The sequence below is a fragment of the Sminthopsis crassicaudata genome, chromosome 3, assembly GCF_048593235.1.
Source record: "Sminthopsis crassicaudata isolate SCR6 chromosome 3, ASM4859323v1, whole genome shotgun sequence".
NCBI lineage: Eukaryota > Metazoa > Chordata > Mammalia > Dasyuromorphia > Dasyuridae > Sminthopsis > Sminthopsis crassicaudata.
Genome location: NC_133619.1, coordinates 605896815 through 605910495, shown reverse-complemented (window position 1 = coordinate 605910495; position 13681 = coordinate 605896815). Strand labels below are relative to the sequence as shown.

The 13681-nt window shown below is 40.6% G+C and overlaps 1 protein-coding gene across 1 annotated transcript; it reads left to right on the top strand.

Moving 5' to 3' along the window:
• Positions 1 to 260: 260 nt before the first annotated feature.
• SYF2 (SYF2 pre-mRNA splicing factor) lies at positions 261 to 13663 on the top strand. Its single transcript, XM_074305804.1, has 7 exons — positions 261 to 667; positions 797 to 919; positions 6910 to 7035; positions 8502 to 8619; positions 9691 to 9781; positions 11551 to 11649; positions 13148 to 13663. Exons 1-7 carry the CDS (start codon positions 644 to 646, stop codon positions 13311 to 13313), a joined length of 747 nt encoding a protein of 248 aa, XP_074161905.1. The 5' UTR covers positions 261 to 643; the 3' UTR covers positions 13314 to 13663.
• The last annotated feature ends 18 nt before the right edge of the window (positions 13664 to 13681 follow it).

The window sequence follows — 13681 nt, the reverse complement described above, 5'->3', positions numbered from 1 at the left end:
CCCCTGCAAACCACCTACCCTACAGGAACTGTGAGGATTACTGGGTGTTAACTCGGTTGTCTAATTTAGCAAGGTGCTTAACAATTCTCTAGTTCAGAGTTCACACCTTTAAAAGGAGTTTACACCTTTAGAATCTGAAAGGATTACACCTTAGAAGGAATTCACACCTTTAAAAGAAGCTAACTCATTGGCTGTAGGAGTTCCCACAAACCCATTCTCTGGGAGGATAAAAGGAGCCAGGATTCAGGAAGAAGAGGATTCGAGGTTCTACCTTCTCTCTGGCTAGAGGCTCCAGAAGCCTCCCAAGAAACCTGTTCACAGAGAAAAGGATTTAAAAAAAAAAAAAGGAACCTCCTCCCAGAGAAGGAGTATAACTGAGGGACAACAGACCTTTACAAGGAACCTTTCCCATCCACCCTCAGCTCATCAATTACTTCTGCGCCTGCGCAGAGTCCCCTACGCTTCCCCTCCCAGCTCCGGCGCTTTTCTAGTTTAGGTTTGGTCGGGCGGAGTCTCGAGAGGGAGGGGGGCGCGTTCGCCTCAGGAAATACGTCACTGGCGGAAGAGCCTTAAACCGGATGTTTTAGAAGTCATTTCCTTGTTTTTCCCGGAAGTTGTCCGAGGAGTTGAGAGATTCGCCGGGATGGCGTCGGGACTGGAGATTGAGGTAGGGGGAGTGCTGACCGGGGCGGTAGGGAGGCTGGAGGCCCGGGGCAGTGGGGAGGCCACGGCCACGGGCGCGGGACTCTCGGTGCGGGGGAGCCGGGCCTGGCTGACTGTCCTTTCTGCGTTGCAGACTCGCCCAGAGACCCTGGAGGACGAGGAGGAGGAGGAGCGGCCCCTGACCGCGGCCGAGGCGCTGGCCGCCCAGAAGCGAGAAGAGAGACTGAGGAAGTTTCGGGAGCTGCATATGAAAAGAGTAAGTCGGGCCTTGGAGTCGGGGAGAGGGGCGCGGAGCCTCTGCGGCCCCGGAGCGGCGAAGCTGGGGCGGCCTTGTATCCTCTCTGGAGTCGGGGGAGCGCGAGTACTTCTGCTCTTCCCTCGGCCTCAGTTTTCTCCTCTGCAAAATGGGTTTGCTCATGAAACGCAGATCGCGGGGTTGTTCTGAGGTATGAGATATGTGTAAAGCGATACAGGCACGCTCGCCATAATTGATATTAACAAAGATAGTTAAGTGATTAATGGAGAGGCGGCCGGCATGAGTATTAACGTCAAGAAGACCTGGCTTCCAATGCTCTCCCCTCCCCTGCCCTCCCCCCCAAACTGGCGTCACCCCGGGCAAGGCGCTTAACCTCTTGGAACCTCAGCTTGCTCAGCTGTCAGATGAAGGGGGCTGGACTTGTTGGTGTTCGGACCAAATCTGTTCTCTTATTAAGCATTTAGTAATAATGGCCTGAATTTATATGGCCCTTTAACGTTAGTATTATGCATAATAATGGTGATCTCCAACCACCCTGAGAGGTCAGGTGCCTGTTGTCTCCCATTCACAAATGAAGAAACAGGTTAAATGACATACTTTTGTTTTTTTTTTGTTTGTTTGTTTTGTTTTTGTTTTTTAGCTAAAGGTGATTGGTTAATTTCTACATTTTGTTTTGTATTTGCCATTTCTTCTTCTTCTTCCCCCCCCCCCCCCCCGCTGGGGTTAAGTGACTTGCCCAGGGTCACACAGCTAGGAAGTGTTAAGTGTCTGAAACCAGATTTGAACTCGGGTCCTCCTGAATTCGGAGCTGGTGCTCCGTCACTGCGCCCCCTAGCTGCCCCTGCTATTTCTTTTTGCTATATGATTTCTAAAAGTAGTACTGCAGAGCGGTTTAAAAGCAAAATCGTCTCTCCTATAGCTCCCTTCCCAGTTGATTTCTGAGTACAAAAGAAGAATCAGAGGACTCAGATAGTTCAAGAAAGTTGTCCCCTTCTCTTTACTCTATCTAATAGAGCATTTAATGAATGTTTAATAAATGCATGTGGACTGACTTTTAAAGAAAGTATCCATTCCTTCATTTTAAATAATCTTGCTAATAAAGACAGCTGCTTTCCTTTGTAAGAAGTGATAAAAGTACCTGTAAAATAAGCACCATGTATAAGTAAGTAAGAAATATATAAAATAGAAATTTTGTGTGAGGAGAGGTGCTAGGTGCTAGGAAATTAGAAAAAGTCTCTGATGGCACTTGATAGATGTTTAATTAGATGTTTGATTGGCAGCTGAATTGTGCTTTGAAGAATTTAGAATGTCTGGGAACATCTATAATAAATTCTTTATCTGATACTCATTTACAAAGGACCTTTAAAAAAAGCCATTTCTTTTAAAAAGCATTTCTAAATTTAAAAAAAAAGTTGAACAGACTTAAATGTAAATACAATATAAGACTTAGGTGTAAATCTTTTTTTTTTTGCCCAAAACTAAGAGATGAAGGTGAAGGAAGTGTGTATTTTAGTGGGGAAAGAACGGGGAGGGGAAGCCTGATCCAAGGCTCTGATATTCAAGTTGATTGTATGGGAAGGAGCCTGGAGAACCAGTGGGCTTGAAAGTAGAATTGGCGGCTTTTTAGAAAGATAGGCTGAAGCCCCATTGTGAAAGAATTTTGAAGTCTAAGAAGGAAAATTGTTTTGTATTCTCAAGGCAGTGGGAAGCCAACTGAGTCTTTTTGAGATCTTAGTAAATAGTATGTCAGAGCTGGAAGAAAGCTCACAAAATGATATGTCAGATCTTGAGAGGGGAACTTGGGAACATCAAGTATCAGATTTGGGACCTTGGAATAGTGTTTCATGGGTACAAGGACCACAGAAATAATATAATTCATACTCTCACTTTAAATGAGGAAACTCAAGTCCCTGAGACTTTTTAATTGAGATTATTTTGGCTCAATAGAAGAGCATATGAAAGAAGTGTTCTAGATCCCACAGCTACATTGTGACAGTACTGTAACCAGAACTCAGATCTAATGGGGAAAGAAGACACTTCCCCCTCCTTTGTCCATTCAGCTTAATTCACTAAGCATCTCTTAAATGCCTACCAGCTCCAGTCTTGGACTTTGGTCAATACATGCAAAGATAACAGGTTGCAATCTCTCTGCAGCTTAGATTTTTAGGGAGCTGCCCAAAGCCCTGCAAAGTTGTGACTGTACCTGAGCCCTTGTGTCAGAAATAGGATCAGGGGCAGGCCCCTACTGTTTTGGAAACAAAGATGATACATCTCTGTTCTCCAAGAGCTTAAAACTTAAATATAAACAAACAAATGGTTTTACAGGCTAAGTAATTAAGTGGAGCTTCAGTCAGAGAGGCAGCAAGCTTTAGAGAGCCCATGGGGCAGTCTTTGACAGATTTCTGGACATCCTGGCATCTGTGTTGGGCCTCAAAGGAAAGTAATAATTTCACCAGCTAGAGTTGTGGGTGTCTTCTAAGCCTAGTGAATGAAAGATAGTAGCAGATGGTCTGGGCATGATCCCAGTAGTCTTGTCAGTGGGCTTTCTCTTTAAAGGCTCTTTCTAGTCCTCCAGGCAGCTGCCAAAACAGTCATTACCTCTAAGATAAAATAGGATTTTTTTTAACCCTGATGTTTAAAGGTCTTTTGCAGTCTGACTCCAATCTTCTTTTCCATTCTTTTACATCATTCAGTTCATACTAGATGTTCTAGTGAATCTGGCTTACTAGCTAGCTATTTCTTGAACTTTTTTTTTTTTTATCTGCTGCCGCTGTTGATTTAAATTGCACAAACATGGATCCCTGTGCTTCATCTTGGCCTCACACAGTGACTCCTTATTTTTCCTTAAGATTCAGCTCATTTGTGATTTCTGTAAATACCTTCCTAATCCTCCCATTGATTAATGTACTCTCCCCTCCTCAGATGTCCTTGTATGTATTTACTTTGTATTTGTTTTGTCCACAAAGTAGAATTTAAGTGTCTTGATGGCAGAGTATTTGTATTTGTCTGTTTCTAGCATCTAGCACAATGCTTTTAGGCACATAGATGAGACTTTCTAACAGATTAGTTTGTCTGAAGGGAAGAGCATGGGAAAGAAGTGTGAATGGGCCCTTGGGGGGGGCGGGGTTTATCTGGCTGAGATACTTGTTAAGGAATGGTTTGGATAGATGTCTCTTGGGTCTCTTCTAATTGAGCTTCTGTGAAATAAGAAAGAAAAAGCAGTCTGTCTGGGCAGAGGACAAGTGGAACTGAATTCTGGTAATAGCACTAATGAATAGAAGAGAACAAAAGGCAGAAGTCTTGGGGAAGCAGAATCCATAGCACTTGACAACTGACTGAAAGAGGGTGATAAAGAAAAGGAAGAAGCCCAGAAAAACAAGAGCTCATATTTGTCACAAATGAAATTTTACAGGACTTTCTTTACAACACTTCCTAAGCTGGGTACTGCAACTATTTTCTCATTTTCAAATGAAGCTATTGAAGGCCAGTAAAATTCATTGACTTTACTAAGGTCACAGGGATAGTAAGTGACAGAGCCCGCACTGCAGTCCAAGGTCATCTGACTGTAAGTGAATTGTTTTTTGGTTTTTCTCAGTGCATTGGACTTGTCTCCAGTAGTGATATCAAAGTTTCGATTTCAGATGATTGAAAGAATAATGGGAATCATCACTGATATTAAAAGGGAAGTTGGAGAAGATCAGGATCATTTGGGTCATGTTGAGTTAGAGGTGCTAGAGATTCGAAAATAGAGGTAATCCCATAGGAAGTTCTAAACTTCAGAGTTAACTTTCTGTGTGAGAGAATCGTGGACACAGAAACCAACTTGATACAAGAACTTTTTTGGTTGATGGGAAGCAGTAATGGGGAGGGAGGGGCAGGGGATTAGGAAAGGTCTTATGTAAATAACATTTTGAACTGATCTTTGAAGGAAACTAGGAATTCTAAGAAGTTGTGGTGTGGTGGGGACAGCCAATGCATATGCCCAGAGTGGATGAAGCAATACTATGTTTGAAGAACGGTGAGAAAGCTGTTTATTTAAGAGCATGAAAACAGGGGATTAGATAAGGTTGGAAAGGTCATTTGATGCTGTCATAAAAGTCTGTGTTTGAGCTTTGCCATAATCTGTATACTGCCGAAATTTACTGAAAAAAGGGGGGCTGACATGGTCACCCCCCTAACCCCATGGTCACTTTGAGACAACAGCTGAGTGCTCTCTGGGGGATGACTTAGAGAGGGGAGATCCTGTTTGCAAAGAAACCAGTCAGGAAACAAAAGGTAACCATAGTGAACTGTGCCCTCACTTAGAATGGAGAGAAAGGGCTCATCAATTCAAGAGAGTAATCAGTCATTCATTAAGTGCTGGCTATGGGCCTACACTGCTAAGTACTAAGATACAAAGAAGAATGTTCCATCCCTACCTTCAAGGAACTTACATTTTCGTGGAAGATATTAGTAATTAGGGGAATTGGGAAGGACATCATATAGAAGGTGTTGCATGAGCTGAGCTTTAAAAGAAACCATTGTATATGGCCACTGGACCCACTTGGCTCCAAAGGGAGAGAGAGGCTGGTGACTGCTTAGCTGGACCTCACTTCAATCGAGTTCACCTCCCTGCTATCATGATCTTCTTGAGGAACAAAGGATAAACAGTAACAACAAAAGATGTCAAAAGACAGAGGTCAGTGTATCTTGCATTAGGTATGGGGATAGGACATGGAGTATTGCATGTGGAACAGCAATATGTCAAACAGTCAGTATGGCTAGGCCTAGATTGCAGGGGAGAGATGCTATGTAACAAGAATAGAGAAGTAAAAGGGGCCTGGCTTGTTAAGAGAATTAAATGTCAAACAGGGGAGATTCAATTTGATCCTGGGTAATAAGCAGCCAACCACTGAGGTCTGTTTAGAAAAGGGGCTGAGATAGAGACTTTCACAATAGGAAAATCATTTTAGTGGCTTTATGGATGATGGAGTTAGGAGAAGCTCGAGGCAAGGAGACCAAAGAAAAAGCTTTTGGAGTTGTCTAGGAGAAAGAGCTTGTTGGTTAGAATGAGGAGATTGCTGTGGGAGGAGAGGAGGATATACATTTCAGAAATATTGTGGAACTAGCCAACCATCTGCCCAGTCTTATTGCTATTTTCACAACATACTAAGATTGAAGAATCAAGGATGAAATCAAGATTACTAACAGGAAAGATGTCAGGTCATTGGCAGGATGGCTGGTCATTGCATGTACTCTTGAGAGTAAAGAGAATATTCACTGAGTTTGAATATTCATTTCTCTTACTAATTTTAGTGATCTAGAACATTCCATGTGGTTAAGAGTGTGCAGTTCTTTTGAGAACTGTTCATATGCTTTGAACTGTTGTCTTATTTTCTACATTTACAAAGCATTTTCTTCTCCAGTATTCTATAAGATTAATAATGTGAAATATACCCATTTTTTAGGTGAAAAAAACTGGGATAAACATGAGATAAATTGCCTAGAAACACATAACTAATATTGAAGTGGAATTCACATAGCTCACCTGATTCTGTGTCCAGTTAATTCCTAGCTCAGCTTCTTAGTACTTTTGTGACCTTAAACAAGTCTCTTTTTTTGTGACTCTTAAGCAAATCATTCTTTCTAAGCCTGTTTTATCTGAAATGTGAAATGAAGGTATTTGAACAATATGACCTCTTAAATCCTCTTCCTGTTCTGAATCTCTTCTTTCCACTAAATTGATGCTGTGTCTATTTCTATTTTTCTCTCCCATTTCTCATGTGTCTAGCCCTTTGTAATCATTTGGTAAATTTATTTGAAAAGATACCTACATCTAAAACTTGCCCTCATTTTTACAATGAATGAGAGACTGGGAGAATCTTCAGAGGGGTCCTTGGCCCTGAGACTCTTGCCTCACATTGTTGTGTTTAGTTCTAATTTTTTCATCTTCCAGCTATTTATCCAGGCTAGTTTTCTGTGGTGGTGACACATTCTCCTCATATTTTTAGAATGAGGCCCGAAAATTAAATCATCAGGAAGTTGTGGAGGAAGATAAAAGGCTCAAGCTGCCAGCCAACTGGGAGGCTAAGAAGGCTCGTTTGGAATGGGAGCTACAGGTTGAAGAAAAGAAGAAGGTAAGTCCCACTGTCCTTACTTCAGAGTGGGAGAATGTGGAACCATGGAAAAGTCTTGGAGATGAGCTTCTTTGAGAGGTTGAGTCACAACCTCTTTGAGCCTCAGTTTCTTCAGCAGTAAAAGAAGATGGCTCCATCTTCACAGGTGATAGCAACACTAAACCTGTGATTTTGTGTGGAATCATGCTTCTTTTTTCTAAAGCTGATTCCCAAATTTTAAAACATTCATTGCCTACTGTTCAAAAAAAAAACAAAAAACACTGTGAAAATGTGTTGGGGTCATTATTTTGTTTTTTAATTCAGGTCATTAAATCATAAGATTTAGAACTGAAAAGTAATTTAAAGGAAATGCCCTCCAACTCTGGTTTTACAGAGAGAATTCATTAGATCTGGGAATGGAAGTGACTTAATGCCCAAGACAAAGAAAAACTGGGACTCCAGATCAGGGTCATTGGATTGTAAGATATTTAGGTGGGAGAGACTTAGAGTGGAAGAAGGCAGTCAGATATTCAGACTCTTACTTTAGGAAAATCACTTTGGTGGGTCTGTGGAGGATGTATTGGAATGGGGACAGGCTTGAAGAGGTGATTGTGATTGTTTGAGTAGTAAACTGGGGATGGATGTGAGAAAAGGTCAGATAACAAGATCTGGTAATATATGTGGTATGAAGAAGAGTGAAAAGTCAAAAGTGATGTGGATGTTATAAAAGTGGGTGACAAAGAATGGAGGTTTTCCAAACAATAAAAGGAAAATAAAGAAATAGAGTGGGCTTGGGAGGTGGGAAGGGAATAAGCTGTGGTTTGGGTGTGTTGAATTTTTAGGCCCTAAAAAACTTTAAAATGTCCAGCAAACAGTTGTTGATGTGGGACTGGAGCTCAGGGGAGACATGAAAAGGTAGTGATTAAACCTCTGGGAAAACTAAGTTTGAATCCCATCACCATCACTTGGTAACTCTGTAATGTTGGCTCACCTCTTTGGGCTTCAGGTGGCTTTTGCAGAATGTGGTGATGATATTTGCCCTATGAAGAGGCAATATAGTATAGTGACTAGAACACTGGAATCAGAAAGATTTTTTTCAGTCATTTTCAACTCTTCGTGGTCCCATTTGGGCTTTTCTGGGCAAAAAATTCTGGACTGGTTTATAGTTTCCTTTTCCAGTTCATTTTACAGATGAGGAAACTGAGGCAAATATTGTTAATTGTGTGAGTCCTTTTGTAGCTGAAAACATCACACAAAGATACAAATTCAACTATTAATTTTTTTTTTTCTTTTTCTGAGGCTGGGGTTAAGTGACTTGCCCAGGGTCACACAGCTAGGAAGTGTTTTAAGTGTCTGAGATCAGATTTGAACTTGGGTCCTCCTGAATTCAGGGCTGGTGCTCCACCAGCCACCTAGCTGCCCCCAACTATTAAATTATTTAAAAACAAAACAAAACAAAACAAAACAAAAAAACCTTGATCTTTTAGGAATGTGCTGCAAGGGGAGAAGACTATGAACGAGTGAAACTACTGGAGATCAGTGCTGAAGATGCAGAAAGATGGGAAAGAAAGAAGAAGAGGAAGAACCCAGATCTGGGCTTTTCAGGTAAATCCTTTTCATTGACTAGATTTGCTATATTAAAACATCCAGTGATTCTAGTGAGGCATCTCCTCAGTGGACTAGATCTTCAAAGAGTAAATCAGTAAGAACTCTTACTGACAAGAGCTTCCCTAGATTCTCATCCTGGAGTGCTTCATGCCTGTGAGGTTTATAATCCATTCATGCCCACCAGTCATGGTCTCTTTTAAAGTCCTTTATCAGAGATCTGACCAGGTTGTTCAAGGCATCCATCAAAGCCCTTCTCACTTCAGGGTTGCCAGTGCAGCATGGAAGCTGTCCTTTGCTGTCACCATGTAGCTTACCCATTTCTCTTGTCAACCCGACCCTTCTTTCTTCAGGGATGCCATCTTCACTACCTTTAATGGGTCACCTTTGGTAAAATGCCACGTACTGTTTGTGTCTCTCCATTTGCCATTGAATCACTCACAATTTTGATTTTTCAGATGTGGTTGTGTGAATTATAGCCAGATGGGATAACCAGAAGAACATTGCTATTAAAAAAGATGGGCTCTTGTACTCACACATGTGTGTATGGGTGTCTGATTGTAAGAAGAATTTGAGATCATTGAAAAGCCTTGTTCTAAAATGTAATTCTGCCCACTGTCAAAAATGCCCGTAAGTCAAGGAGACACACTGTGGTTGGAGCAGAATAATGGTTTATCTCATGTAACTTCTCTGCTGTTTGTAGTATTTTTGAAAACCAAACTATCCTTTCTCCCCATCTACCCCCTTTCTTCTCTGGGCCTGGAATGGATCTTAGAATCCAGCTAGCCAAACTTACATCTGAAAAAACCTCTTCAGTGTACCTAACACTAGGAGTCATCTAAGAAGTAAGTCAAAAAGTGTTCTGCACATATCATGGGCCAGGCCTGTGCTTGAAATAGCCTTTGCTTGAAGACTTCTAATAGCAGAGAACCCTGCCTTCTCACCTCCCCAAGCAGAAAGCTTTTTTCTTACATCCAACCAAAGGGCATTTCTCTGTAGATTTTTCCACAGCACCTATTTCTGCCTTCAGAATGTCTCCATAACCAAACAATTTCCCATTTTATTTTAAAGATTATGCAGCTGCTCAGTTACGCCAGTATCACCGGTTAACCAAGCAGATCAAACCTGATATGGAAGCATATGAAAAACTGAGAGAAAAATAGTAAGTACTAAGACCCAATAATCATAGTAATATAGTAAGTAATAGTAATAATAGTAAGTACTAAGACCCAATCAATCAGCCTTTGTTTCCTCTCCTAAAATAAACACCATTTACTACATCACTAAGGTCTGTGCTGTTCCTAGCACTGTGTATCTCCATCATCCCTGGAGCAATCATCTTAAGTACCATCTATCTCAAAACTATGTAGTAGAGTGTTTGCATTTTAGATGGAGGCTGACAACATGTATGATCTTTGGGAAGATTGTAGTAAAACAAGAAGGCCAACATAGTGGTGAGGAGGATGGAGATTTCAGGCTGGAGAATAGTGTGGACCAAGGAAAGGATCATATCTGGAGTCTGGCTTTTACTAGCATGAGGAGTGGGTGTGGGGTGAAGACCCTTCCCAATAAATTCCAGGGCTTCAGGATAAGTATAGTAAAAAGGAAAGTTTATTAGAAAGGACACTCCCCAAAACACCAACAGTAGCGTCAACAGAGGATATTAGGGGTGGGAGGAGAGTGTGGGTGTGGGTGTCTATGTGTTCAGCAAAGCAGATTATATAGACCCTAATCTCAAACTTCCCCCCCCCCCCCCCCTTCCCTTTTTCCTCTTTAACCCATCTGCTGGGTCTCAGGAGGTACAATCTATTCTTAGAAATCTACCCCAGCACAAAAACAAAGAAAACGATGTTTCTCATAACATGTCTCACCAGATGGTAAGGCGTCAATCTCCTTCCCTTCTAGTCTGGAGGTGTCAATTTTTCGTTTGGGTCAGAATATACTTATAGCTGTCAAAAACAATTTGATTTACAAGGCAAAATACAGGATTATGCTGGGCCCTTCAGAGTGAGAGATACTCTCCTAGCATAAACATCTCTTTAACCCTGAGAGCACTGTATCAGATCACTCAGGTGCTATTCTGCTTAGCCCCAAAGACAGATATACTGTTATTGGCCATGTTTCGAACCTCTGCTCTAGTCTAAAGGGGAATCCCCTCTCCAGTGTACTGACAAGTGGTTATTCAGCCCCTGCTAGAATCTAGGCCTTTGGAGATGATTTTAGCCAGTCTATGCAGCTTGGGTGGCTGTGGAAACGTGCCTATTTCTTTTGTGTTCTGCACTCCAAGTGACACGAAGAATAGTGCACTGGGCATGGAATCAATCAGCAAGGTCTGAATTCATATCCAGCCTTAGACCTGTGTGACCATGGGCAAGTCACTTCACTCTCTCTCTCTGACTCATAATAGTAATGTTTACTCCCTAATGTTGTTCTGAGGATCAAATGAGATAGTTTTAATAGTTTAATGCCTGATAAGCCTTCATTTCCCTCCTACTCACACAGTATCTGCTCTGGGTACCTGCCAGCCAAACATCACTTGTCTGTATGAGTTCAAGTGGTGATTGTGTGACCACTTACTTGGGAAGTTGTAGAAGACATTGATGCTTTAGATAAGAATTCAACTTCTTGACTTCAGAGAGGGGCCTTCAAACTCTGGGATTCTAGGTTTTGTGATCTGGCTTCTAGTTCCCTATTCTGGCACCATCTTGTGACTTGTCACACATCCCATTTTCTCACATGTAAAATGAGGAACAGGTCGGAACTGTGGGAAAGTTGGGCAAGATGGTCTCTAAAGTCCTTTCAAGGTTTAATATTCTTGGGGATTCTATTTAATACTAAATATAGTATTTCAAAGTAAATCATTTTATTCCCATAGCTCAGCATTTGTGACAAAATATATGTTCATAATGTTATAATTTTGATTTCTTGCAGTGGAGAAGAATTCTACCCAACATCCAATAGTCTTCTTCATGGAACACATGTACCTTCTACAGAAGAAATTGATAGGATGGTAATAGATCTAGACAAACAGTAAGTATCTAGCACAAGTCTTGGGTTTGAGCTGTTCTCATGCAGACTTCCAAAAGTTATTCTAGTTCCTTACAGTGTCTTATTTTTTTACATCAAAACATTTTTGATCTCATAGAGGCAGTTACTTATTCCAATAATGCAGAGCATAATCCTCCTGTACCTTTTTTTCCCATGAAACTGTTGTCCTGTCTACAGTCCTGCTGTAGTCTACCTGATGTGCTTAATTTTTATATCTCTTGACTTTGCATGTCATATACAAATCTCCCATATAATAATTTGTATTTTGTCATTTCTGTGAAGCGTTATGAACACTTCAGCAATAGATGAGGTATTATGAAGTTGGATTTCAGCAGTATTTTTAAAAATCAAAGGGAAGTTTTGTTGAAACTATTGTAGTCGGTGAAGGATTACGTTCTGAATTGTCATTACTATTTTTTACTTTCCAGATATCAGTACATTTGAGGGCTATACCTGAATTGTGGATATATTGATGTTTATATTTAATATATATAGAATAATATATATATATGATATAGATATAGATATAGATATAGATATATATAATTATATTATTATATTGATGAACTGTTTGTATTGCTTATTTTACTACATATAAGTAGTTGCTGAGAAGTCCTCACAAGGGATCTGGGAATGAAAATTCACCTAAATGAGATATTTTCCAGGGCTTCCTATGTAAGTGCAGATATTGAGGCTCTGCCTTCAGGGAGCTTAATGTCTAGTAAAGGAGAAAAGTGTGTTGAGCATAGGGTGTTTTTTTTTCTCTCTATGCTAGGATCAGAATTTGAGGGTTATAGCGTTTGGAGTAGTTAATCCTTGAAGTCGGTCAGTTAGGCAATGTCCTAAGCACTGGAGGAAAAAACAACTACCTGTTCTTAAAGTTCATACAGTTGAGTGAGAAGTGTAGAAAAGATATTGTGTAGATGAGGAGGGGGAAGCAGCTCTCAATAAAAGGCCTGAGTTTTGTCAGTGAAATAAGCAGCACAGTTCTCATCTGGTGTGGGATGGGGTGTGTGAGGAAAGATGAAAATGGCTACTGTCAGCAGGGGATAGGGAATTAAGATGATGCAAAAAAAAAAAAAAAAAAGTATGTAAGTTGGTGCATTACACACAATTTCATGATTTCTCCAGCTTGCTTCAGCACAGAAGTAGAAGCAAAGACAGTACATAGGAATGATCCAGATCTGGGAAAGCAAAATGGGGCAGGGAAGGATGCAGTTCAAGATGGGGGAGGAAAGTAATCAGTATAGATAATTAAGCCTGGGAAGGAACGAGAGGTGGAAATTCCGTAGGTTATGGTGAGAATGAAGAACAGGTTTGGGGGTCAAGATAGAGGAGAGTTCAGATTTTTATGAACTTAAAAACCTCTTTTCATTTTTTTACGGTTCAGAAAACTTTCTACATGGGAACATGTTTTTCTAAATTTTGGAACATGTTTTTCCAGAAGACCAAGCTTAATTTTTAATACTTTGTTTTTCAGAATTGAGAAACGAGAAAAATACAGTCGGAGACGTCCTTATAACGATGACTCTGATATTGACTACATCAATGAAAGAAACGCCAAATTCAACAAGAAAGCAGAGAGATTCTATGGAAAGTATACAGCTGAAATCAAACAGAATTTGGAAAGAGGAACAGCTGTTTAAACTTCAGGAAACGTTGAACTTGGTTGTAAATTGAGTCAAGTAAATTGCCATCAGTGAACTGTACAAATAAAGGATTTTTACTCTTGTATCTAACACTCAAATGCATTTTTAAGTTTGTGTATTTTCATATTTCAGAGTACGGCTATTTTAGGAAAAATACAGTCTTTAGGAAACTTTTCCTATCTCTGATAGTTACCAGGCTGGAACACCACAGACAAGACTGTATTTCCAGGTGTAAAATGGGAACAATGAACTAGTCTTACCTACCTCACAGGGTTGTTGTGAGGCTAAAATGAGAATGTATTCAAAATGGTTTGTAAACTTCTATATAAAGTGCTACTTCACAGTCATTTTCTTCTCTGTTGTTA

What these genes read in the sequence shown, in the direction of transcription:
- SYF2 (XM_074305804.1), top strand. Translation starts at nt 644, where the DNA reads ATGGCGTCGGGACTGGAGATTGAG. An exon ending in CCCAGATCTGGGCTTTTCAG is followed by an intron (nt 8,620 to 9,690) that starts GTAAATCCTTTT and finishes TTTATTTTAAAG; the next exon opens with ATTATGCAGCTGCTCAGTTA. An exon ending in GAAAAACTGAGAGAAAAATA is followed by an intron (nt 9,782 to 11,550) that starts GTAAGTACTAAG and finishes GATTTCTTGCAG; the next exon opens with TGGAGAAGAATTCTACCCAA.